The 27,437-nt window shown below is 48.7% G+C and overlaps 1 protein-coding gene and 1 long non-coding RNA gene across 2 annotated transcripts in view; one reads left to right on the top strand and one right to left on the bottom strand.

The window, feature by feature from the left end:
* Positions 1-791: 791 nt before the first annotated feature.
* TTC7A (tetratricopeptide repeat domain 7A) overlaps positions 792-27,437 on the top strand; it is a 120,546-nt gene continuing 93,900 nt past the window's right edge. The window contains exons 1-3 of the mRNA XM_060606522.3: positions 792-1,549; positions 10,696-10,859; positions 16,095-16,263. Coding sequence (XP_060462505.1) covers positions 1,366-1,549; positions 10,696-10,859; positions 16,095-16,263 — 517 coding nt within the window. The 5' untranslated portion in view covers positions 792-1,365. The remainder of the gene's footprint in view (positions 1,550-10,695; positions 10,860-16,094; positions 16,264-27,437) is intronic.
* On the bottom strand, positions 19,071-21,291 carry LOC132661777 (uncharacterized). Its single transcript, XR_009602404.1, has 3 exons — positions 21,183-21,291; positions 19,370-19,541; positions 19,071-19,193 (listed from the first exon to the last, which is right to left on the bottom strand). It is a non-coding gene; the product is annotated as an uncharacterized LOC132661777 (long non-coding RNA).

Below are 27,437 nucleotides of genomic sequence, written 5' to 3'. Positions count from 1 at the left end.
TTACCACAGTTACAGAAGCAGTGAGTCTGGTGACACTGAAAGCGGTCAAGTCCACTCTCACCGCCACATGTCAGGCAGTGGTGAAGCCCTCTATGTTGTGGAGGAAGGTGGACACCTAATTCTTAGGAGTCTATACTACACTTAAAAGCTTGCCCTGACTCTCCTGTGTTCTGGAGTCTTCGGTCTGCACCATGCAACATGTCACTTATGTTCAAGGGAGTTTTTTTGGTCTCGCTGTGATTTCTTGCATGATGGCCTCAATCCCCACACTCGACTGTAAACCGCCCCAAAGGCGGGAACACCCTAATCAGTCCCTCCTCCTACAGGCCACCTTGTGATCCCTTGAACTTCTTATTCTTAGCACCCCACAAAGCCAAGCTAAGCCATGCCATGAGTTTTGATCACAGTGTTGAGACACCAGAATTACGAAAGAAATACCAAGTTGGAAAACAGCTTAAAACCTTGAAGAACTCCAGGGTAACGGGATTCCACAGAGGACACGCCAGCCAGCTCGCGCGGGGTTGTCAAGTTGGAAAGAGGAACTGCGTTGTTACAAAAGAAAATGAAAAGTCTCTCGGAGTGCAGACGCCTGTTCCGCACCGCAACCCGCCTGCCCGAACACGCGCTCAGGGCTCGCGCGTCCCAGCAGGGCCGGCACCCGGGGAGGCTCGCTCTCGAAGGCGGGGGCAACCGGCCGGCCTCTCCCCGGATTTGTGACGTGCAGCGGTGGTGACGCGGCCAACACACAAAGCCGGGGTGTCGGACTGGGGAGTCCCCAGGCCAAGAGTCCCGATGGGATGGGGAGGGGGCGGGGAGCGAGGCGCCCCCGGGCGCGGGGGCCCCGCGCAGCATTAAAGTGAGCGCCGAGTCGGCGGCAGCGGCGGCGGGGACCTGGCGTTGGCAGCAGGGCGGCCGTGAGCGCTCCTCGCGTGCCTGGCTGCTGCGGCCTCGCTGGCCGCCCGCGCGCCCGGCTCGCCGAGGCCGTGCCACGCCCCCGCGGAGGTGGAGCCGCGGCCAGGGGCGGGTCCACAGCTGGCGGCGCCCGGGCCCGGGGCGGGGGCTGTGGCAGCAGCTGCAGCAGCGGCGGCGGCAGCACCGCCAGGAGCTGCTGCAGCGGAGGCGGAGGTTGCTCCTGGACGAGTCGGGGCCGCGCAGCCGGAGCCCCAGTCCGGAGGCGCCGGGCGGTGCTCTGGGTGCTGCTGCTGCCGCCCGGCCGCCGCCTCCCGGGCCCCCGCTGCCGCCCGGGACCTGGCCGCCGCCTGCGCCCCCGCCGCCCCCGCCAGCGTGTGCGCCCCAGCCGGGACGCCGCCCCCGGCCGGGTCTCCACTTCTCGGCCGCACCTCCCATGACAGCGCCCGCGCGAAGATGGCTGCGAAGGGCGCGTACGGCTCCCACCTGAAGATGGAGAGCGAGCTGGAGCGCTGCCGCGCGGAGGGCCACTGGGACCGCATGCCCGAGCTGGTCCGGCAGCTGCAGACGCTGGTCGTGCCCGGCGGCGGAGGCAACCGACGAACCAGCCCGAGCGCCGCGTTCACCTCTCTGGACGCCGGTGAGTGAGGGAAGGGGCTGGCTCTAGAGTACCCAGCGCGCGAAATGCACCGCCTCCTCCAGGAAGCGGGCCCCGACTGCCTCCCGGCCGCCGACGGCCGCCTTCGGTATTACCCTTCCTGTAGTGTTGGTGTTAGGAGCAACCAGGGTGATTAGCAAGGTTCTTATGCCCCAGGAGAAAAACCACAAGCAGGTTTGGGGGAGAAAGAGAGACTGCTCTTGCTCTCTGTCCTTTGGGATCATGTGGGTAACTCCGTCTACTGTGAAATGGTAGTATCGGCACAGATCAGCTCCGGGCAAGATCTGGACTCTTGCACCGCCCCTTCACCCCGCACCCGGTCCCTAAACTCCATCAGGTGAAGGCTGTGTGTCTCTCCCCGCCCTCCCCTTCTTTCTCCCGAGTCTAGTTGACAACTGAGCTCTGCCCACAGCAGACAAGGTTGGGGGGTTGGCGAGCTCCGGCGTGCGGTGGTGAAGCAGGAAAGCGGCCCGGTAAACCTCAGTTTCCTCATCTGTGGTCGGACTCGGGACCCATCTAGCCCTGGCTTTGGCAGTAGGGCTGGTTTGGCTGGGCTGGGCTCTTATGCTGGGGCGGGAAAGCACCCTGATGTGGCAGTCGCGGGGAGGGGAGGGGAACGGAACACCCCGCCCCAGTCTCTGGCCTCAAATCATGTTCCTGGTGCCCTCAGCTGATCCTGGAGAGCCCTCCCGGAGCCCTCTCTGTGCGCAACCACTTTAGAGCCTTGTGGAAGGAGGTAGGGAGTCAATGAATGCAGTTATGAAGAGGTTTTAAAGACTGCCCAGCCTGTGGAAGGTTCTGTGGGGGAGACAGAGTGGTGGTGGTGGTGGTGGTGGTGGTGGTGGTGGTGGTGGTGGTGATGATGATGATGATAATAATAATAATAATAGCAGCTAACACTACCCAGCACTCACTGTGTGCCAGACACTGCCCCAAGCACTTCAGTCAACTCATTAATTCCTCCCAACAACCCCATGAAGCCTGCACTTTTGTTTGCTCTGCTTGCAGATATGGAAGCCGGCCCCAAAAGGTTAAATAATTTGATCATCCAATCAATAAGTGGTAGAGCCAGGGTTTGAACTCAGGCTTCTGAGTATATCCTTTTAACCTCTTGCACTGTTACTTCTAAATGAGATGCAGCACAAATCCTCCAGCCTGAGGAGTTGCCAAAATGGATGAGGAGGCAGAGAAGTGACCAGAGGGCGATGGTGCAGTAGATGGCAGAGCTCAGAGGAAAAGGAGTTTTGGGGGAGCCGCAGAATGTGTGCTGGCCTCTGACTGGTATTGGGAAGGGCAGAGTGTGTTTGCCCATGGAGGAGGAAGGATAGAAGGCCACTGAGGGGGCCAGGGGACATGGCCAGACAGTCGGGTTGAGGCTTTGAGATGGATCTGGGCACAGGGGTTGAGGGGAGTGACCAGAGCAATAGGTGCATGTATGGGAGAAGCTGGTGGGCCCTGGTCTTCCAGGCCAAAATAGAGAAATCGAAGGTTTTCTGTCCCCTGCATGGAGTGATGTGGTGGGGTAGGGCTTCCAAGGGTGGGAGTGGAAGTGGACCCACATGGAGGGCATTGGGGCCTGGGTGAGTTATGGGAATCTGACTAAGATTGGCCCCACAGAGAAACATGCTGGGCCAAGACAGGAACCCGACGTCCTCGAGTCCAGTTATTTAAAAAAGTTTTTTGAACATTTATTCATTTTTGAGAGGCAGAGAGACAGAGCCCAAGTGGGGGAGGGACAGACAACAGTGAGGGAGACGGAGAACCCGAAGCAGGCTCCAGGCTCTGAGCTGTTAGCACAGAGCCTAACGTGAGGCTTGAACCCACGAACCGTGAGATCATGACCTGAGCCGAAGTCTGACGTTTAACAGACTGAACCACCCAGGTGCCCCTTGAGTTCAGTTTCTTAAACTGCTCTTCGGAGGTCTCAAGGAGGTTATGTAATTAATTAATTGGTATCCCAAGAGGAACAAGTTTAGGGAGTGCAAAAAGTAAAGAAATTGGACCTAATAGATTCAATATTGTTAAACAGATTTTTTTTTTCACTGCAGGACTTTTCAGAGCCTTTAATGTGCACACCTGCCCATGATGTATAAGACAAGGCTGGAGTATAAATAGCATATTTCTCAAACTTGCCTTGACCATATTCTATGAGGCATTATTGGGAAACACTGGTATGGCATAATTTATAAATGGTATAGTATGGTTATAAAGTGCTTTCCCTATTTTTTTTTTAAATCCTTATAAACAACCCCATGGGCAGAGCACGAGTTATTGTCTCCATTGTACAAATAGGGACACCAAGGCCCAGAGAGGTCACGTAATGTTTATGTGGCGGAGCCCGTATGAAAGTCTACGTTCCTGCCATCAAGTCTACTACTAGTGAAGGTGGGGGCAGGGCACAAGGGGCATGGCTTGGCTTCACCATGGGGACTACCCATCACAAAAGGAGGGAGTCTGAGCGGGGCTTTGGGGTCTCTCCTGCCAACTTTTGGGTTTGGTTCTGTGAGTGATTTCTATCCCCCTGTTAGATCTGGATACACTGGCCCAACACACAGGCTGGCACACACACAGATGCACACTGGGAAAACAAATGAGTCCTAAAACCCAAGTGTAGAGCATTTTTTGGATTGTCTGCTATTTTGGTTCTGTCTCTGCAGGGTTCCTTCATCGTTCAAGGGACTGAGGGCCTGTTTTTTTGGAGTGGTAAAGGCACTGACCCCCTCCAACCCAGGAGAGAGATTCTTAATGTCCCACTTGGCCTGTTACACTTGTATAGTCAGTGACCAGAAGCTTCAACAGTTACATATTTTGGGAGAGGGAGGGAATGTATTGAGGGGGAAGCCAAACCCCGGTTGAACCCCATTTTAAAGACTGAGGCCCTGGGCCCTGCTGTCTCTGCGAGGTTTCCTACAGAAACTAAAAACTGCTCCCAAAGCATCTACTTCAGTCCAGGGGGCAGGAGAGGGGGACTGGCTGTGGGGGCCTCTTTGGAGTCTGGTGGGAGTGAAGGATGAGGAGAATCTCAGGCAGAGGGGGCCCTACCCTCTCCTATCAGGGGAGGCTGCTCCCCACCACCCACCCAGGGGGAAGGTGGTTGCCACTGTTTGTACATTTTCTTTCAAACTCACATCCGGTTTAGATTTGGTCAGGATGGAGCAGGGGAACCCCAGAGTGTGGCTGGCTGTGATGGAGTTTGTTCATGTAAAAACAAAGAACCCATCCAAGTGATTAAAGAAAAGGAAAAGAATATTATGAAAAAATTCCAAAACATCAAAAAAGCTAAAGAATGGATCCCATGTATCCATTAACCAGCGTCCGTGATTATGAACTCATGAACTGTCTTGTTTGAGCTGCACCCCAACCTATTTCTTCCCCACATTGAATATTGTACTAGGTACTTATTAAGAACTCTTGTTTCTTTTAATTGCAAAGAGATTTATTTATGGTGGTGTATAAGCACATACATAAAGAAGTGGAGGGCTGCCTGAGTGGCTCAGTTGGTTGAGCATCTGATTTCAGCTCAGGTCATGATCTTGGGGTTCACAAGTTCGAGCCCCGCGTGGGGGCTCTGTGCTGACAGTTCAGAGCCTGAAGGCTACTTCGGATTCTGTCTCCCTCTTTCTCTGCCTCCAGCTGATGCTCTGTCTCTCTCTCAAAAATAGGTAAACATTTTAAAAATTTAATTTAAAAAAAGGAAGAAGAAGAAGTGGTGACTGTCAGGAGCCAGTGTGGGATCCTAAAAAAAAAAATAATTTTTCCTGATTAAGATCAGAGGTCTGCTACACAAAAGAAATTCTAAAGACAAATTAGGATTTCAGTAAGTCTCTTAGAATGTCATTGACAGGATGATTTGGTGTGAGATAGGATGATGGTTTAGATAATAAGTTGAAATTTCATTTTTTTGTTGTTTTTTTGCAGCTTTCTATTTTAATGTAATCAATTGTATATTCCTTTCTTTTTTGCCAAATAAAAGCTCTTTTGAAAAGGCAAAACCACCATACCATTATCACAACCCCCCCCCCCAAAATCTCATGATTTAGTTTTACAGTTCATTTGCTAGAATCAGGATCCAAATAAAGCTACACATTGTATTTGGTTAACAGCCTGGGTGTCTCTTTTTTCCCCTCAGTATTTTATTATGAAAATTTCAAACGTACAGCACAATTAAAAGAACTTTTCGGTGAACACCTGTATACCCACCACCTAGATTCTAATATTCTTAAGCTGTACTTACTTTATCACGACTGCCCCTCTATCTATCCATCCGTCTAGAGTCTCATAATCTGTAGTCACCCCCATCTTTTTTTTTTTTTCTCCTGAACTGGAAATTGTTCTGAGAATTTCTTCAGTTGGAGTTAGAGGAGGTGTGTTTGAGGCAGGTGGCCTCTCACTAGTTTTGGCCTCTTCCTCATCTCGCTGTGGTTAGAAGTCCCAGCCCTCTGCGGTCCTGTGTGGTGAACAGCTGCAGAGACCACTGTGTCCCCATTTGCCTTAGTGGGGAAGGGCCCGCCTGGCTGGACCCAGGTTTCCTGTCTACAGACTGGCAGGCTGTGGAGAAGAGGCACCGCCCTGCAAATGTGGTTTCTAGGGGAAGGGGCAGGTATCTTTGAAGTGGGTCCCTGTCGCCTAGTGCCCTGAAAGAGGCCTGGAGAAGGGTGGGAGTAGATGGGAAGCTAGCTGCCAGAGGCTTCAAAACCAGGTTGCTGGGGAATCTGAGGGGCCATTAAGTGGGGGCCTCCTCTGGGCCTGTGCCCAGGGCAGGGGGCTGTGCTGGGCTGGGCTGCCAGAATCTGTGTCACTGTCAGGAAGGTGTTCCTAATGCCTCTGGGAGGGCAGAAACTGAAATACTTTACCCAAATCATGATAGGGAGTGGGTTTCAGACAAGAAGATGATAAAAAGGCATGTTTTACCTCCGGAGAAGGAAGGACAGGAAAGCCTCTAATCCATTTGTATTCTTATTTAACAACTGAAAATCTAGAACTTTTAATTCTAAAATATCTTTCAGTCCCATAGATTGGCTACTTGGGAATGATGGGATGGACAGGAGAAGGGGAAGGAAGGCAGAGTAGAGAGGGAAGAGATGTGGGCAAGCAAGAAAAGAAAGTTCGGTTCCCAGCCCCTACTGTGTCTACTAAAGAAAGCATAGACCTTGGGTGGGGATGAAGTGGAGCAAAAATGCTGGAGAAGGACCTTAAGTGTTAGTTTACAGAACAGTCTGGGGACACCTGGGTGGCTTAGTTGGTTGAGTGTCCAACTTCGGCTCAAGCCACGATCTCCTGGTTTGTGAGTTTGAGCCCCGCGTCGGGCTCACTGCTCTCAGCTCAGAGCCTGGAGCCTGCTTCAGATCCTCTGTCCCCCTCTCTCTGCCCCTCCTCTCTCTCTAAAAAATAAATGAATATTTTTTTTAATTAAAAATAAAAAAGAAGAATAGTCTAAAACTCATAGGTATATGAGGATCAGAACAGTCCTTATCCCTGCCCTTGGAATTGCTATTGGAATTCCTACTTAGAATTCCTATTACCTTTGAACCTACTTTTTATAGCTCTTAGACTGTTCTTATTTCTAAACTACCAGAAGCTGTGCTGTACCGGGGGTGCAGGAGAGACAGGCTGTTCTGTGGCTGTGTTGTGTAATGTTATGTTGTATTATTATTGTGGGCTGGGACCATGACAATATTGCGTATCTTTATTATCATCTATAAAATGGGAGTAGTATCTACCTTTTAGAGCTGTGCAGATTAAATGCTACTGTATAATAAAATACTTGGCACTCAGTAGGCCCTCAACAAATATTGGTCCCCCTCGTGCAGTAAATATTCTGGTTCAGAGCAGTGCTTCTCAAGCAATCCACGGTGAAGGATTACTCTCATGTTTTGGGTTTTGTTTTGTTTTTTCATTCCCATTTTGTTGTGCTCTGATTCTTTCATAAGATACTCAAACTGCTATCTCCCATTTTTCACTTCAACAGATTCAAAATTATTTTGTCACATTATTGTCAACGTTTCTGAACGTATACTCTAAACTGAACTCATCTCTGCAGGACTGAGTGACACAGATCCACCCAGCCCCCGACCTCACTTTGAGTAGCAAAGTGTCCAGAGGACACTGCCATTACTTTGAGGGGAGGTGTTGTGCCCTGGGGAGTATTTCCGGATTAAGAGTTGCTGGGAAGGAAGCTGGTATCTCTGGGCAGGAGAGGAACAACAGAGCCAATGAGTACCATGGGAAGCTGCATGTGCACCCTGGACTGCTGAGAGCCGGGGACCAGCCCAGGAGGGACTCAGTTCCTTCAGAAAGAGAAGGTTCCTAAACCTATCTCTGGTTTAACAGGTGCAAAACAGGTTGGAGGGGGGGAGCAACTTGCCCAGTGGCCCATAGTTCAGGCATCCACCACTCCATAGCCTGCCCCTCCTCCTAGCTGGCATTGGGAATCTGAAGAAGATTACCTTTCATTTTGAATTGATTTAAATTTTAACGTGTTTTTTTTTGTTTTTGTGGTTTTTTTTGAGAGACAGGGAGAGACAGAGCACAAGCGGGGCGGGAGAGGCAGAGAGAGAGGGAGACACAGAATGCAAAGCAGGCTCCAGGCTCTGAGCTGTCAGCACAGAGCCAGATGCTGGGCTCGAACCCATGAACCGTGAGATCATGGCCTGAGCCAAAGTTAGACGCTCAACTGACTGAGCCACCCAGGCACCCCATTGAGTTGATTTAAATTTTATTTTAATTGAATTGAAGTGAATTGAATTGAATTGAATTGAATTGAATTGAATTTTTAAGAAAACTGTTTGAATTTTAAAAGAGTTTTGGATTTATAGAAAAATTGTGAAAATAGTATAGAAAATTCCTAATAACCCAGACCCATTTTCCTTATTATTATAAGTTAGTATGGTAGATTTGTCACAATTAATGAATCAATATTGATACATTTAGTCTTTTTTTAAAATTTTTAAAAAATTTTATTTAAATCCAAGTTATTAGCATATAGTGTAATAATGGTTTCAGGAGTAGAATTTAGTGATTTATCACTTACATTGAACACCCAGTGCTCATCCCAACAAGTGCCCTCCTTATTGCCCATACCATTTAACCCACCTCCCCTTCCCCTCCCCTTCCCCTCCCCTCCAGCAACACTCAGTTTGTTCTCTGTATTTAAGAGCCTCTTATGGTTTGCCTGTTTTCATCTTACTTTTCCTTTCCTTCCCCTATGTTCATCTGTTGTTTCTTAAATTCCACGTATGACTGAAATCATATGATATTTATCTTTCTCTGACGATTTAAATTTTATTTCTGACTAGATAATATATTCACATGGCTCAGCCTTCCAAAGGGGCCAAAAAGTAAAGAATGAAAAGCCTCCCTCCATCTCTGCCACCTTCCCTATAAGTCAGAAAGGCCATCAGATATGTATCCTGTCACATGTCATGAACACGTTTCTGTCCACTGTGCGCACTCCACTATCTTACTGATTTATCATGGAGTTCATTCTTTCACAGCACAGACGAGCTTCCTTGCTCCTTTTCATGGCAGTGTGGTGTCCCCTTTTATGGAAGTACCATGCTTTATTTAACCAGCCTCATGTTGGCGGACATAAAAGTTGTCTCTAATTTTCTGCTATTATAAATAACACGGCAGGAATCACCTTATAGGTCATTTTACACACGTGCCAAGACCTCTGTAGGTGTGGGATTGTGGAATCAGTGGGTTGCACAAAAATAATTTTGATCTAGGGATTGTGGAATCAGTGGGTTGCACAAAAATAATTTTGATCTATGTCATCAAATTGCCCTTTACAGAGGTCCCACCAACTTCTGCTCCATCAGTGATGGATCAGAGTTTGAACTAGGTACTTTTTCGGCCAGTTCCTCTAAATGTTAATTTTTGAAATCATGAGGTGGATAGCAAAGGATCACTAACAGGCTCTGGCATCCTTAGAGGAAAACCCTTGTAAGACTGTGCCCTGGGATCTGGGCTTTCAGGGTGTTCTCTGAGGGAAATCTCCTTTTGTGGGGGGGAGGGGGGAGAAAGCTCTTCAGAGGCCAGCAATTTTGGGTCTGTGGCTTTGAGTTGTAAGCAAACTGCAGTGGTCCTGAGAGTAAGGAGTGAGTGGCATTCCTGAGTGGGTCTAAAAATGCCATCCTGGCGGTAGAAAGCTCTGTGAAGTCTCAGGACCAAGCAGACCTTCCTGGAGGCATTTTGGGTTGGCACATAACTCTCTGAGCCTCACGGCTTCCTCATCCAGTAGTGGAGAGGATCCAGTTCACTCAGCAGCTATTTATTGGGTGCCTGTGTTGAGTGGTGGGCCTGGTCCTTACCCTGATTGCAGGGGAGGGGCAGTGTACCAGCCACACTGAGCACAGCCCCTGAGGCTATCATGAAACCACACTCAACCTCTAAGCCTGCACAGTGAGCACTGGGATCCCACCCATTCCCTGGGTCACCTCTCTGTGGTAGCAAGACGGTCACAAGCCTGGAGTTTTCAGTACTTTATGGGGAGATGGAAAATTTAACCAAACAGTATGAATTCCCCTGCCAGGTGGTGAAGTCTAGAGATAGGTTAACATATGTGAGAGAACTCCAGAAAGTGCCAGGGCTAAACACGTCCACGGATTTGCCCTGCTATACCAGTACATCTGCTTTCTGCTGTAACTCTTTGCTTTTGTTGCTAAGTTATCCCTGGTTATGTTAAAATACCTTAAAAATGGAGAAAACCATGGTTTTCTGGTTACATGGAAAGAGGAGCTTATGAAAATGCATTAAGCCACATCATATATTTTTCCTCTTGTTATTTGGGGGTGATTCCTTCTTGGTTTAAGAACTGATTACCTACAATGGGACATGGATGTGACTTTGTCCCTCATTTTAAATTCTGAAATTCTGGGAATTTGTTCCAAATCTTGGGAACTTTGCCTCCCCAACCACTAAACTACAGAAAACAAACCCAAAGGGGCAATTTGTACTGTGCCTATGATAGAATGCCTGTGTTTTTTCTTTAAAGGCTGTTTAACTTTATGAAAACTGTGTCTTTATTTCTTTTCTCAGTCCTGGGCCATTCATGTGCTGGGTTAAGGGTGGCTGGGTGGGTACACGGACAGGTACCAGTTTCAGGGGATCACTGCTCTGTTTTTCAGATGACTTTGGGAAGCTGCTCCTGGCCGAGGCCCTCCTGGAGCAGTGTTTGAAGGAGAACCACACAAAGATAAAAGACTCCATCCCTTTGCCAGAGAAGAATGAGCCAAAGATGAATGAAGCCAGAAACTACCTGAGTAGTATCCTTAACCACGGGAGGCTGTCTGTAAGTGGTCAACCCCTGTGCCCGGGGCTTCCTCTCCTCTATCTCCTGCCTCCTATCTGCCATCAAGCCCTCTCCCTGGGTCACCTGAGCAGCAAGTCTCCCTTAAAGGTTGGCTTTGTAGTGTTCAGTACAACAGCCACTAGCCACATGTGGTTCTTGAGCACTTGAAATGGAGCTAGTCCAGAGATGCCTGGGTGGCTCAGTCAGTTGAGCGTCCAACTTTGGCTCAAGTCATGATCTCAAAGTTCGTGGGTTTGAGCCTCGCATTGGGCTCTGTGCTGACAGCTTGGAACCTCCAGCCTGCTTTAGATTTTGTGTCTCCTTCTCTCTCTGGCCCTCCCTGCTCACACTCTCTTTCTATGTCTGTCAAAATAAAGCTGAGTCCAAACTGAGCTGTGCTATCCAAGTGTAAAACATATACTGGAATTTGAAGACTTAGCACAAAATGAAGAATGTAAAAGATCATTAATTCTTTATATGGTTTACATGTTCAGACGATAATATTTTGGATAAATTGGGTTAAATAAAATATATTGTTAAAATTAATGTCACCCGGTGCCTGGGTGGCTTAGTCGGTTAGGTTTCCAACTTCAGCTCAGGTCATGATCTCACGATATGTGAGTTCGAGCCCCATGTCGGGTTTTGTGCTAACAGCTAACAGCTCGGAGCCTGGGGCCTGCTTCAGATACTGTGTCTCCCTCTCTCTGCCCCTCCCCCACTCACACTCTATCTCTGTCTCTCAAAACTAAATAAACATTTAAAAAAATTTTTTTGATATAATTAATATCACCTATTTTTACATTTTTAATGTGACTGGAAAATTTTACTAGAAAAATTCAAATTATACATGTGGCTTAAGTTATATTTCTATTAGACAGCACTTGCTTGACCTAGTATGTGCCTAGTCCTTTGGACTCTTTAGGGATCTCAAGGAAATAGGACCTCAGTGAGCCCATGATCTAGTTGGAAACAGGCAAACATGCAAAGTTGGCTAGCGACAGAAGAACTCAGTAACAAGGCAAGCCAGTTTAAGTCTATGCATTTATTGATTGAATACCTACTGTATAAAAGGCACTGAGGGGAGGTATAGAGGGAAGTATAGTCAGCTCTCTCCAGATCTTTGCTGCTTAAAGCATGGTCCACCCACCTGCAGTATGGGCATTATCTGGGGAGTGCAAAATCTGGATCAGAATCTTTGTTTCAACAAGCTCTCCTGGTGATTCATGTGTGCATTAAAGTTTGAGACCATTCTAGATTACAGTGTATCCTGAGCTATAATAGAAGTATGGGTACGTCATTAGAGACCCAAAGAGGACGTGATTTTTCAAGAGATATTCCAAAGTAATATACTTTCTGATTTAAACATTTTATGGTAACCGACTCTATGCAAGGCATTATACTATGAGGGCAATAAAGATGTACTGATTCAACATGGACCCTGCCCTCAGGGAGGTTTCAGGTTTACTGGGAAAATAAGCCTTTTTTTTTTTTTTTTATGTTTATTTATTTTCGAGAGAGAGAGTGAGGGGGGGAGAGGCAGAGAGAGAGAGGGGATCAGAGGATCCGAAGCATATTATGCGCTGACAGCAGAGAGCCCTAGGCAGGCCTCGAGCTCACAAACTGTGAGATCATGACCTAAGCCAAAGTCAGACCCTTAACCAACTGAGCTCCCCAGGTGCCCCCAGGAAAATAAGTCTTATTGGCAAATTGTCCTAGATGGACTGTGACACATGCTACATGACTAGTGTACATGAGGAGGCAAGTTCAAGGGGGATACTCCCTGGGGTGAGGTGGGGAGTCAGCCCCGGGGTGATGGTGGCATTAGAATTGGACTATTCGTGGGGGGTGGGAGGGTCTAGACCTTGAAGAGGGGAGGGTATTGACATACAGAGATAGGATAGGACATTCCAAGAAGGAAGCAGTGTATAATTTAATGGTTTCTCTTATTAGGTTCTCATTCAAGTATGTCACTTAGCAGGAGCAAAAGGGAATGGTGAGAAATGAGGTGACAGAGGGACTCTGGGGCCAGTGAGCAGGGACTGAAAAACTAGGCCAAGAAGTGTGGGGCTTTTTCTGTGGGGGAAGTGTCCTGGAAGTCTAACGATCTTGTCTCTAGATTCCTCAGCAGGGATTATGGTAGCTCTGGGAGGTTTCGTGTTGGAGTAAACCAACTGTTTGACCTAGAGCATGTCTTCTGACCTCTTGGGCCCTCCGGTTCCTCATCTGCCAATCAAAGAGGCTGCACTTGATTGGTGGGTCCCAGGCTTTTCCCATCAAGACCCCTTTTAATTGTTTCCTTTGCCAGACTCCATTAAATATTTAAAAATTGTTTTTAAAGTAAAAAATGAGGGGCGCCTGGGTGGCTCAGTCGGTTAAGCGTCCGACTTCGGCTCAGGTCACAATCTCGTGGTCTGTGAGTTCGAGCCCCGCATCAGGCTCTGGGCTGATGGCTCAGAGCCTGGAGCCTGCTTCCGATTCTGTGTCTCCCTCTCTCTCTGCCCCTCCCCCGTTCATGCTCCGTCTCTCTCTGTCTCAAAAATAATAAAATAAACATTAAAAAAAAAATTAAAAAAAAAATAAAGTAAAAAATGATTCGGACTCACTGGTAAAAAGTCATTAAATAAACAAGTAGTTTGAAGTAAAAGTTTTTGTTTGCCAGCCCCACCCCCACTCCCATCCCGAGTTAAGCACTGGTCATCATTTTGTGTTATGTCCCACATGCCTTTCTCTGTGCATTAACAAACACATGTGCATACATACAGGTTCTAATCAGAGTCCTTGCATCCATATTTGACAAGAACTTTTACCTGGAGCTTTCCCCATGCCAATATTTCATTCTCTGCATTGGCTGAATAGCATCCATGTATATTATTATGAAAACTGTTTGTATGCCAAATCACATTTAGGAAGAACAAATTTTACCATGCTCTATTAACTGAAGACATCCATAGTCACCAATAACACTGAGATATTCACCATTATCCACACCAAAGCCAAGAACTTGATGTTGATTAGGCAAAATGAAATATTAAAAGTAGTATGTGGGGTGCCTGGTGGCTTAGTCAGCTAAGTGTCTGACTCTTGATTTCGGCTCAGGTCATGATCCCAGAGATGGGGGATCGAGCCCTGCGTCAGGCTTGAGCAGGCATGGAGCCTGCTTAAGATTCTCTCTCTTCTGGGGCACCTGGGTGGCTCAGTCAGTTGAGCATCTGACTTCAGCTCAGGTCATGATCTCACAGTTTGTGGGTTTGAGCCCCACGTCGGGCTCTATGCTGACAGCTCAGGGCCTGGACCCTGCTTCAGATTCTGTGTCTCCCTCTCTCTTTCTCTGCCCCTCCCCTGCTCGCACTCTGTCTCTCTCTCTCTTTCAAAAATAAACATTTAAAAAAATTTATTTTATGATTCTCTTTTCCTCTGCCCCTCCCCCTCTCGCACTCTTTCTCTTTAAATAAATAAATAAATAAATAAATAAATAAATAAATAAATAAAAATTAAAAGAAAAATGATGACTCGTGCCCTGTATTTATCTAGCTCCTTTCCAAAGAAAAGTTCAAAACTCTTTTCTGGACTCGCATTGCTCTGATGCTGTTGGCATTGCTGTGATGGGAGGTGAGGGTGGTTGTTAATTGTTATCTCACCCTCACCGATGGTGTAAATTAAATTAGCCTGAGCAATGAGAAAATGTGCCCGTGGCTTGAAACCAACATGGGGAACAGCAGTATCTTTGCCCAGCTAGGAGGGACCATGGGTCCCGAGGCTCTGGGAGTGTGTCATTTGTGGCCCTAGCATAAGGAGTGGGTGGCCTGTTTGGGTGACTAGCAAATGCACTTGAAAAATTCAGCCTCGGAGAGTTGACTGATAGTCGGAGCAGGTCAGGCATACAGGGGCTGAGTGGGCCCACTTGGTGGAGGCATTCTAGCAGTTCAGCAGACAGAGCCCTCTGGTACTCAGGGAGGCTTCTTAGGAAGAGGTGGGTCGGGAGCAAGTTCCCAAAGGATGGAAGAAGATCCAGATAGACCAAGGGGGAAGTGGGGGGAGACTGTTCCAGATAGGGAGCTGTGTGAGCAAAGGCAAGGGGAAAATGTGTGTTTATAATGACCAAAACACCAGTGCAGAAGAAGAATTTGGCTTTGCTGTGCTCCGTATCTCTTAACTGGCTTCTAAGAGGGCAGTAGGTGGTGGGGAGTGGTGGAGGCTTTCCCTGGGGCTACAGGTTCCCCAGACTCCAGTCTCCCTGAAGGGAAGCAGGGGTAGCACAGAGGCCCGAGGTAGGAGCCAGCATTGCATCTCCAAGGAGCTTTATGGACAGAGCTGCTGCTGGGCGGTAGGGGCAGTGTTCAGAGCCTGGCCCAAAGGGGTGGTGGGGCCAGCTGAGTGCAGAGATGGAGGCCGAGGGCTAGAGCAAATGGCCATGGAAAGTGGGAGATCTTGGAGGGGAGCTGGGCACATGTCCAAGAACAGGACTTTGGGGCAGGGCTGAGCAGACCTCCTGAGGGAGGCCCCAAGAGTCCTTGTATGGGGTTGAAGATTTGGGCATTAGCAGTACTGGAGAAAGAAAGGGAAGAAACCAACTGGCTTGAATTCAGGCACTTGATTCTGCACTTGAGATGAGGACAGTGGCCCAGCAGGCCTTGGCTCTCCTGCCTTCCTGTCACACTGCTGACAGGACCCTTCTTACCACAGAGGTCCTGCTGTTGCAGGTGGGGCTTCAGTGGCTGGCCCCTTACCTGCACAGCTTCTTTCCAAGGCCTTTCCCCTCACTGTATATTTGTACAGATATGCATGTAAAGAGGACCCCCAGTTATGTGAGCTTTAGGCCCCCAAAAATTTGGTTAGGTCCTTGACTCCTACTTGTGTTGAGAACACATGCCTGAATTCCTGAGTACCAACCTTGGGCTGAAGCCTTCTGGACAGAAGACAGAGCCCAGTCTGCAAGCTGCCTGGGGTCTGGTTGGGGAAATAGTACACACACACACATGAAATAATTGGGCACTCATGTAAGGATTTCAGTGAGAACCATAGTGTAGCCCACAGACTGCAGGTGTGGAGAGAAGAGGGACTGAGGACTGGGGGGGCTTCCTGGAGGAAGAGGGGAGTTCTGAGGAGGGTCTTAGGCAAGTCGTCATGGCTCAGTGGGATGGGGCGGGGGTCCATCCCAGGGTACCTGGTGGGGGTGGGGATGGGGTGGGGAGGCCTTGAGGCAGAAGCCTGCTAATGTGTTTTTTATCCTTTTAGCCACAGTACCTGTGTGAGGCCATGCTGATCCAGGGCAAGCTGCACTATGTGGAGGGCTCATACCGAGATGCCATCAGTATGTATGCACGGGCTGGGATTGATGACATGTCCATGGAGAACAAGCCACTGTATCAGATGCGGCTGCTGGCAGAGGCCTTTGTCATCAAAGGTAGGTGTGGATGCAGCTGGGGCCCTAGAGGGCACAAGCCATGGCTCCCCTCCACCATGTTCAGCTCCTTACACCCTGGCCCCCTGTGCCAAGAGCATTTGGTAGCTGTAGGAGAGCAGATGCTATATTGACAGTTGGCCTGCAGGGCCAGAGTTCAAGATACGTGACCCCTAGTCGTGCCCGGGCGCTAACCAGCCAGGTGGACACCAGCGGCAACCAGCCACACCAGCGCATGCTGACTGACGGCAGCCACCAGGCCAGATATCAGGAGCCTCAGGTTCTCGCCTTGGCTCCGTCAATAACTAGCCACCCAATTGCACGCCCTTGGGCAAATTACCACTTCACCTTTCCTGGCCTCAGCTGACTTATGTGTGAAACAGAATTGTAATACCTGCCCTCACAGGGTTACCATAACCAAGAGGAATCAGCTGGGTCATGATGTTGAGAAAGGCTTAAAAACAATGCCATCCCGTCATCAGGCTGGTGCTGGGGACTGACATTGGCTACAGATCAGATGCTCTGTGGTATAGAGCAGCCTGTCCCTCCTTGGGTATTTGTTGGGCACCTGTGAGTGGCCCAGAGATCAGTGATGGGCAGGTCAGAACCAGTTCCCAGAGTAAGGGGTGTTGTGGTGAGGATCCAGGCACACAGGGTCAGTGATGGAGAAATTCCATGATACGGAGCTGTGGATGATGGCTCACCTGGGGCACTGTTTAGTGCCATTGAACTGACCCCGAAGGGGTTACATGTTAGTAAAAGCCTGAGCCCAGACTTTGTGCTTCAGGCTTCTTCTTCCCTGGATCCATGAACCCTAGGGTCACAGAGCCTAAGGGATGGCCCTCAGTGGCAGTGCGGTGTCCCAGGAACCCCCCCCCCCCCCCCCCCCGCCCAGATGGTTGTCAGGAATCTTAGATGTTTGGTCATCTCCTTATTCCAGCACAAACCAGCCCCCAGAGAAAAGTCTAGACATGCTTATGGCCATATGGAGATTGGATGTTTGAGATGGTAGAGTGTCACCTTCTTCTCTGTTGTAGATAGGGACATTCTCTCCATCTTGTATATGGGGAAACTGAAGCCCAGGGAGGCTACGTACCTTGTCCAGAGTTGCCCAGAGATTTGTGGTGGAACCAGGATTGGAACCTCCACTCTGTCTCCTTTGGATCCCAAGGGACATCTTTGCAGAGCATGGCCTCCTTTGACTCTGGCTCCTGGGTTTCTCGAGGGCTATTTGTCCACCCCTGGGTCCCTTTCCCTTTAGAGAGACTATTCACAACCTCCCAGGAAGTCTGCTGAGATTGTCACCCAGGACAGATGCAACACCAGCATGTAGGAGGACAGGTGGCCATCTAGGTTAATCCAGTATGTGGGGGTCTTCTTCCTTGGCTCTCTCGTCCCTTTCTCTGTGCCCCAGCATAGGCTGGTCTTGGCGGTGTTTTTCATTTAGTGTTTGGGTCTTTTGGGCCTCTTGAAAACCACTCTGCCATGGACTCCCTAAACCTAACACCCTTCCTCGGGGGCCCTTTCCAGCACTTTTTCCTGTAGACCTGGCTCTACCTACTGCTCCCTGTCTTCTGCTCTCTACTCTTTCCAGCACGCCTCCAGCTTCTTGGGGGAACACAGTCCTGGTGGTCAGAGGTCCTGCAGGGGAGGTAAGGAGCCAAGCGCCACTGGCGTGGGCTGTTTGGTCGTGGCCTGTGCTAGCTCCCCGCCCCTCGCTGACTGCACATGGCCTCCCACGCACCTGTCTCCTCTCTGCTTGTCCGTCCTGTCCTGTTGCAATGCCTGTGCCCTACCTGCTGCTTGGCATGCTGAGTTTCACCTGACCCTGTGTATGCTTGAGATCATGCATGAGGTCTCCAGGGTGTGCATGATGTTGATTTTCCTGGGTTTGGGGGTACCTGGTGGGTCGCCCAATGCAGAGAGAAGGGGACGGGGATGGCTGGTCACGGGGTTGTCTTAATCTGCTGGGCTCCCATAGCAAAGTACCTTAGACTGTGTGGCTCAAACAGCAGAAATTTATTTCTCAGAGTTCTGGAGGCTGGGAAATCCAAGATCGAGGTCCTAGCAGGGTCGGTATCTGGGAGGGCTCTCTGCTTGGGTTGAAGATGGCCGCCTTCTCGCTGTGCCCTCACATAGCTTTTCTTCCATCTCTTTCTCTTTTCTTCTTATAAAGTCACCAGTCCCATCACGAGGTCTCCACCCTCATGACCTCATCTAACCCTGACTATCTCCCGAGGGCACCATCTCCAAATACCAACACATTGGGGATTAGGACTACGTGCAACATGAGCTGGGGGGAGACACAAACATTCAGTCCATAGAAAGGATGGTGGTGGCAGGAGGCCACAGAATTCACAGAATGATAATAGTTATTAATCCCTCACTCCATGCCAGGTACACCCTCACTGAATCCACACAGTAGTAAATAGGCCTCATTGGGTGTTCTCTTCATTCCCTTGTTATAGATGAGGAGTTACAGTTGATGAGGTGAAGGGACTCGTGGATTTCATGGGAATAGCAGAGCTGGGATTTGAACCCGGGCAGCCAGAGCTTGTAGATTCCCCCATGGTAGTGCTGCTCAGAAGCCTAGACTGAGAGCAGTGACAGAAGCTGTCTAGGCCAGTCTGCCCCATGTTACAGATGAGGAAGTCAAGGCTGATGAAGTGGAGCGTCCTTACCCAGGACAGTAGTCAGCTTTGTTTGAACTAGAATCCTCTACCCGAGGCAGCCTTACAGCTTTAGGTCCTGTCTCCAGGTAGCTACCCCCCCCCCCCCCCAGGAGCCTGCCTTCCCTAATCCCAAGTGTTGTCTGGCCAGGCCATTACACCACAGTTTATTTACTGTTTTGCACTGGCTTCTGCTTCATGGTTCCATCCATGGTTCCACTTGGTGCCATCCAGTGGGGCAGGGAGTTTTCTTGGCACACCTGTCTGGAGGAAGGAGGATGGGGCCATGTGTCACGGGGCCTGGAGGCTCAGTGGGGGCGCATGTATGGGTATCTCCAGTGGAGCTCCTGGTCTTGTTAGAGGAGTCAGGAACAGGCTTCGGGTCTCTTCACTGCACCCCCCTCCCAGCCCCCAAAGACATAAAAATACACTCAACTCACCCACTTTCTGCTTCAGGGCAGAGCGATCTGGTTATGTGTCCTTCTGAAGCATCACTCACAAGGGCTAGGCCTTCCTCTGAAGTCAAGGGGATGTGGATGAGACCAGAAAATGCTTTCTGATTCTCAGGGAGGGCTCTAGACACCATCTTGCAGTGGTCTTGGGTCTCTCTTGCTGAAATGCAGAAACAGTACTTGCATACGTGTGTATATTGCATGGGGGTTACGTGACCCTCCAGCTTCTGTAATGGGATTCATCTTCACCTCTACTCTATAAGGTGGGGAGGTGGGTAATTGTTATGCCTACTCTAGGGATGAAGAAACAGAGACTTGCAATCTGTAAGCAGTGGAGCTTAGATTGATGGCCGGGTGGTTGTCTCTCAAGCTTGTATCCTGCCTGTGACAGAGGACCCCACCTGGAGAGCAGGTTGCAGTTACCTCCAGAACGGGTTCACACAGATGAGAGTACAGGCAGTGCACAGAGCCCTGAGAAAGGAGAGGGTCCTGCCAGTTACTGCAGAATCCAGGGGCCAGCCAGGAGGAACGATGCCTGTGGGCACACTGTTGTTCTGTTCCTGAGAGTAGTCCATGGGGGGGCCTAACTGGGCCTTGGGCAGATGGGGGGCTTCTACCTCTCCTGGCCTCCATCAGCCCTGGGTTGGCTAGGAGCTGCAGCCACCAATGAAGCCCTGTATCACTGTCCCATGGGTCTGCTTAGTGTGGAAGCAACCCAGGGCAGTGGTGTTGGTAGGCAGATTGTTCAGAAAACTTCCTTTTATATGTCAACATTGGTTACCTTGGCCCAGAGTGAGAAGTCTGCCCCTCTACCACTCTGTTCCTTAGGCCCTGCAGTGGCTCCAGTGTGACTTCTGCCAGCCCACCATCCCCTGACCAAGCATGTCAGACCAGGGGAAAGCCCTGGGAAAGGAAATGTTCCCAGCCCATTCCAGGTACAGATGGTAGACATCTATTTTTGATGGCATTGCCCCACCACCATCTTGGTTTGTTTCAAGGGAACATCTTCCATTTACTTTGTATTAAAAAAACAGTCCAGGGGTACCTGGATGGCTCAGTCAGTTAAGTGTCCGACTCGTGATACTGGCTCGGGTCACAATCTCACTGTCGTAGGATCAAACCCTGTCTCTCCCTGTCGCACTCTGCCCCTCCCCGACTTGCACGCAAGCATGCATGTGCACACCCTCTCTCTCAAAATAAACAAATAAACTTAAAAAAAATGTTTTTTAAATGTAGAATAATTTGGTTTCGAGGCCCTTCTCAGAGGGCCAGTCTGCAGTGCCACCCACCCTCACGAAGCCCCAGGCAGAGCCTGCTCATTTGATTCTGCCTGCTCATGGTTTCCAGCCCTGTCTTTCTGCTGAACTTGAAGCCCTGGGGGGACAGGTGGTCATTCCTTCTGCAACCCCAGTCTTCTCTGCCTCTTCTCCCTTCCTGGAGCCACTCACATTCCAGCTGAATGAGGTCTCCACCTGGTGTCCAACATGGTGTGCAGAGTTTTGTCCCTTTACCTTTTCTTGAGCCACTGCTCTTGCCCAGCATGCCCCTTTTGTACACGCAGAGATAGCCCTAACACTCCCTTTAGGTGCAGTTCAGGTGTATCTTCCACCAGGAGGCTTCCCTTGTGTATAACTGCAGCCTATGGCATTCTTTTTCTCCTTCAAGCTCATTTGGACTTTGACCGAGTCTCCCCGGTTAGAAGTCAGTATGTTCCTCCTGCCAGGCATCTGGCCCCTGGCCATTATACCCCTCAAGGTCCTTGGCTCTATGTCTTCCAGGAAAAAGTAAAATTTGCCAGCACCTGCCAGGGTTGCCAAGATGAACAGTAGGGCTCCCTTCCCTTGAGGGAGTGGCAGTCAGTTGAGCAAAGCCTGCTTCTGGTGTGATGTGGCTCTGGGAGAAGCAGCTTCTCTGGAGGAGGAGCTAAGCAGGTAGTAACTATGGCAAGACCGATGAGTCACAAGCTACCTGGTGCCTCTCTTTCCTGTCCAGTCCCTGACTCAACAGGCCACAGCATTAGTGGAGTTTATGGTTTGGAAAAATCAGGAAATGGAAATTACTCCAGAGGTGGCTAGTCTGTAGCTTATTTCTGCAGCCTATTGGGGGCAGGACATTGGACTTCCTGCCTAGCCTGGGTGCCCAGCCATGTGGCTGCCCCCAGTTGTGTTCTCTGCCTTGACACCTGAGAAGGGCATTTGCAAAGTTCCCTCTGGGGCTGCAGCTCCTTAGCAGCCCACTTCCAAATGGGGGTCACACACCTGGGATCGCCTTACACGTTGAGTGGTCTGAGGCTTTGTTTTTGCAAGGGTTGGGATCTGTCTGGCTCAAAGGCTCTCTAGAGCAACCTAGTAATAAGCCTTTGGACATTTGGCATCAGATCATCTCCATGGGTAAGAAACTAGAGCTAGAGATTTTGTTGACTCAGACAGAGCCCTTGGCTCTAGAGCCAGGCCTAGTGGTTTCTGTCTCTGCATCAGGCCTCAGGGCCCCTCTCAGCCCCCAGCCCTCAGTTTAATGGGTAAGCAATAGGCTGGGCTGAGGGGTGCTCACACCTCTTGCCCTCAAGCTGCATCTGGCTCTGTAGCAGCACATGATCCTTGTGAGATCCACAAGCACAGGATCCTTGTGAGATCCTGGGGGTGGGGGGGTGGGGGTGGATCAGGCCTTTCCCAGGCCACAGCCTTAGCTCTTGATACGGTCTGGTCTCCCTATCTCCAGGAGCAGAAAATTTCCAACCCTGCTTATCAGACTTGACTGTCAGCTACCTTGGATTGTTGTCCACAGGTAAAAAGGGCCCCTGGCAAAGCTGCATCATCCAGAGGGATTGCCAGGAGTAAAGCTTGCCCTTTTTGTAGACCTTGCTGTGGACCCTAAGAAGTATCCAACATAGGCCAATATCCTGAAATGTTTCTACCAGATGCCCTAAAGCTCCAGCCTTCACCTCAAGACAAAATAGGCTGCATTTCAATGGGCACTACTGCTGCTATATATCTGGAATTCCAGTTTCTTAATTGTGAGATGGTCAGTCCTCACTCTTGTATCTGACCTTAAGTCAGCCAGGCTTGCATTTCAGAAATTGTACCCTCTGACATCATCATGCTTCTGGGGATCAGTTTCCATATAACCAAGCTTAGGGTTGTAATGACAAAAATGTAACTCCAACTAGCTGGAAAAGCAACAACAAAAAGGAGGGAGGCACTGGAAATGTATGACCCCATGTAACTAGAAAGTCATTGGAGGTAGGTGGCATCAGGCATAGCTGGATCTAGGGGCTGCATGTGTTGATGTCTTAGCACCTCCAGGTTTACATGGTTCTGTGCATAGCACTTACAGCCTCAGGAGGAGAGTGCTTCATTGACCTGATTCCATCTTGTGCCTACCCTGGAATCAGTTACAGTGACCAGCATCAAACCTCTGGGTTGGTGCCGGGGGTGTGATTTCCACCTGAATCTGGTGGACTGAGTTGGAGGAATGGTTCCTCAAAGGAAAATCAGTGTGCTGTTAACCACAGTAGGTGAAAGGTATGGAGGGCAGAATCCCAGAGCTCAGGCAGAACTGACTCACCTCGGGTAACACCGCTAGTGACCAGGTCAGGATGTGAACTTGGCTCTCTCTGACTCCAGCTTTTGGGGTCATCCCTGATACCCCAAAAGTACTTGGGGATTGAACCACTCTGCTGCAGAGAGAGGAAAGTGAATGGAGCTATCTGGAGTTTTTCCTGGTTAGCTTGGAGGTGAACCTGAACTTAGGGAGGAATTATCTGCAGAGGAGTAGAAGAGGTGCCTTCCAGGTAAAGGAGAAGTCCAAAGAGAAGCCCCAGGAGAAATGGAGGTGACTTGTTTAGTGGGGGGCAAGGGGTGGTGGTGCCAGGAATGACTGAGCATGAGAGCCTTGCAGTAAAGCTCAGGGGGTCTTCTTGCTGGTGTTCTAGAACTTTATTCCTGGGTCACCATGCTTTGATGGGCATGCAGGAGCTTCAGGGCCTGCATTTTCAATATCTCAAGCTTACCCAGTTCAGCCCCACAAGCCACGGCATCACTGTCCACCTCTCAGAGGACTGTTCCATGGCAAACAGCTGCCTCTCCCCTCAAGCCTGTGTCACTTCCAGTTCTCCAGCACTAGCTCAGTGTGGTAAGGTGTGAGGGAGGAATGACCCTCCATTTCCCTGAAAAGCCACGAGTCCTGCCCTTTTCCCCTCTTGCTTGCAGCCCAGCACCAGGGAGGCCACAGTCCACGCTCTGGACAGGCTTGCTCACAGGCTGACCAGTAGAAGATTGGCCTGGCTATGGAGAAAAATGGCCCCAGTTCTCCCAAAATACTGCAGCTAGGTGCTAAGTGGTGAACAGGCTGTGAAAAGTAAAAATGTAAACAAACAAACAAACAAACAGAAAAACACTTAGCAGCTGTGAGAATTATGATCTGCAAATTCTCTTCTCACTTCTTGAGTGTTTGTTTTCTTTTTTTTCTTTCTTTCTTTTTTTTTTTTTTTTTTCTCCTGTCCTCTTTTGGTCACTGCAACCCCAGGCTATTCTGCTCTCACCTGGGAACTTGTGGCTTATTAGAATTTGAAAATAAAAACACCAGGCTTCTCCTAGGGCAGGACATGGTGGCATATTTGGTTTTGGGTTTTTTTTGTTTTTGTTTTTGTTTTTTTTAAGCAGGAATTAGCTGTTGATTTTGGCTTCCTTCTCAAAGGGGCATGGGTCGCTTGCCCTGTGGGGAGGCAGGTTAGCACTGTCAGTACCGCTGCTCTGTCCCTAGACTGCAGTCCACAGTCCAGGCTTCCAGAGGGAGAGGAGTGCTGTTGGGGCATCTTGGAAGGAGGCTGGGTGTGTTCATTGTGTGTGTACCTGGCCTTCACTGAGTTCTTTCCTGGGCTGGGGGTGTGGAGTGCAGGCAAGGCTGTGAGGGGTGCATTTGAGGGGCTCATCCCCTTGCAGAGTGGACAGCTTCACTGCAGCCACCAGGGGCTGGCCAGAAGCCTGAGGTTTGGGAACCCTTGGGGGCATGGCAGGTAGGGGGAGACATACATAGGGAGTCTGGGCCGAGACAGCAGACAGTATTGAAGCCAGAAGACCTGGATCTAGTTTGGACTCTGGCACTTTTAACTGAGGGGTGTTGGAAGGAATCTCTTCTTGAATTAGAGGTTTCATCTGTCATTCTAGGGAAAGACCAGATCCCTTCCAGAGAGATCACTGTGAGCCTCACTTAACATTCTCTGAGAACATGCATGCTAATCTATATAATACCGTCTAATTTCAATTTCACGGCCTGCATGAGTTGGGCATCAGTGGTAATCCCATTTTGTGTTTCAGGAAATGGAGACTAAGATCTCTATAAACATTTTGGGGTGTATCCTTCTGGTCTTTTTTCCTATAGGTTTATATGTGGCTTTTTAAAGAACAAAAATAAGTTCATACAATCATACTTTATAATCTCTTTTCTAAAGTGAGTATTTTATGAGCCATTTCCCACTACATATCTACATCACTGTTTAAAGCTTAACTGCATTGCATTGTTAGAATCTATTGCAGTTTAGCAAGCTTGTCTCCTGTTATTGGACCTCTAGGTTAAATTTCATCTTTTTGCCATTATAAATAGTGCTACGGTAGATATCTTTCAAACTAAATTTTTGCTTATGTCATTAATTTTTTAGTGATAAATTCTTAGAAGTAAAGTTAGTGGATCCACTTTTTGGAGACGGGTGCATGGAGTCAAGTTGCCCACTTTCCTTTTTTTTCATTTTTTTAAATTGGTAAAATGTACAGACTCATGAAAAGATACTCAACATCACTCATAATCAGGGATATGCAAATCAAAACCATAATGACCTATCACCTCACACCTGTCAGAATAGCTAAACTCAACAACACAAGGACCAACAGGTGTTGGCAAGGATGTGGAGAAAGGGGAACCCTTTTTCACTGTTGGTGGGAATGCAAACTGGTGCAGCCACTGTGGAAAACAGTATGGAGGTTCCTCAAAAAGTTAAAAATAGAACTACCCTGTCTATGATCCAGTAATCATGCTACTTGATATTTTCTCAGAAAATACAAAAACTCTAATTCAAAGGGATACATGCACCCCTGTGTTTATTGCAGCATTATTTCCAATAGCCAAATAAAGAAACAGCCCAAGTGTCCATGAATGGAAAAGGATATGTGGTGTATATATACACAATGGAATATTATTCAGCCATAAAAAAGAATGAAATCTCATTATTTGCAACAACATGGATGGAGCTAGAGAGTATAATGCTAAGTGAAATAAAGCAGTCAAAGAAAGACAAATACCATATGATTTCACTCATATGTAGAATTTAAGAAACAAACATAAAGAATGAGCAAAGGAAAAAACAGAGACAAACCAAAAAATAGACTCTTAACTATAGAGAGCAAACTGATGGTTACGGGGAATGGGTGAAATGGTGATGGAGATTAAGGAGTGTATTTGTCGTGATGAGCACCAAGCGATGTGTGGACGTGTTAAATCACTATTGTATACCCGGAACTAATATAACACTGTAGGTTAAAAAATTGGTGAAATATAGGGGCTCCTGGTGGCTCAGTCGGTTGAGCTCCTGACTTTGGCTCAGGTCGTGATCTCACGGTCTGTGAGTTCAGGCCCTGCGTCGGGCTCTGTGCTGACAGCTCAGAGCCTGGAGCCTCCTTCAGATTCTGTGTCTCCTCTCTCTGTCTCTCTCTCTCCCTCTCTTCCTAAAAAATAAATAAACATTAAAAAGAAATTTTTAAAAAATTGGTAAAATATATATAATCTAAATTTAGCATCTTAACTATCTTTTAAAGATTTTATTTTTCATTGTGATCGAATACACATGATATAAAATTCACTATCTTAATCATCTGCAAGCGTACATACAGTACAGGAGTGTTACATGTATTCACATTGTTGTGTAACCAGTCTCCAGAACTCTTTATCTTGGGAAACCCCAACTCTGTACCCACCAAACGTCTCCCCATTTGCCCTTCTCTGCAACTTCTGGCAACTGCTGTTCTATTTTCTGTGTCTATGAATTTGTCTACTTACTTTAGGTTCCTCAAAGAAGTGGAATCATACACTATTTGTCTTTTTGTGACTGGCCTATTTTACTTAGCATAATGTTCTTAAGGTTTATCTGTGTGACATATGGCAAGATATCCTTTTTTTTTTTAATTTTTTAACGTTTATTTATTTTTGAGAGATGGAGATAGAGCACGGGGGGGGGGGGCGGGGGCGGGCAGAGAGAGAGAGAAGGAGACACAGAATCTGAAACAGGCTTCAGGCTCTGAGCTTTCAGCACAGAGACCGACACGGGGCTCGAACCCACGAACCGTGAGATCATGACCCGAGCCGAAGTAAGACGCTTAATCAGCCGAGCCACCCAGGCACCCCAGGAATATCCTTCTTTTTTAAAGCTGAATAATATTCCAATGGATGCATATTTCACATTTTCTTTAACCATTCATCCATCAAAGAACACATGGGTTCTTCCACATTTTGCCTATTGTGACTAATCCTGCTGTGAACTTGAGTGTACAAATATCTCTTTGGGACCCTCCTTTCAATTCTTTTGGGTATACACCCAGAAGTGGAGTTGCAGGTTCATAGGGTAATTCTGTTTTTAATTTTTTGAGGAACTGTCAGACTGTTTGCCACAGTGGCTGCACCATTTTCCATTCCCGCAGTCGCCTGCTGTTTGAGTGTGATTTATAAGGTTCTTCCCTACCTGGCATTGAGGCCCCCTCCCTAAGGGCTGAAGCAATGACTTGCATTTCTTCCTCTCCCATCCCCAAACCCAGAGTACCTAACTTGGGGCTTAGCCTTCTGTGGGTACCAGGTGCCCTTGGACCAACTGTGTAGGAGGGAGGTAGGAGTCCACCCAACTGGAAAGTTCCATTGCAGAGGAAACCGTCGTGCTCTCCACCTCTGCATCTAGGGCCCAGAGCTCCAAGGGCGGGGCTTCTTGGAAAGGCGCCTGCCTGGGATGTGATGACTCATCTCAGCCTGAGGAGGCAGAGACCAGCCTGGGTGTTGAGCCTGGGGCTGAACCAGGATC

The sequence above is a fragment of the Panthera onca genome, chromosome A3, assembly GCF_046562875.1.
Source record: "Panthera onca isolate mPanOnc1 chromosome A3, mPanOnc1 haplotype 2, whole genome shotgun sequence".
NCBI classification, from domain to species: Eukaryota; Metazoa; Chordata; class Mammalia; order Carnivora; family Felidae; genus Panthera; species Panthera onca.
Note: the sequence above shows the minus strand (reverse complement) of the source record. Positions and strands in the feature narration are given on the sequence as shown.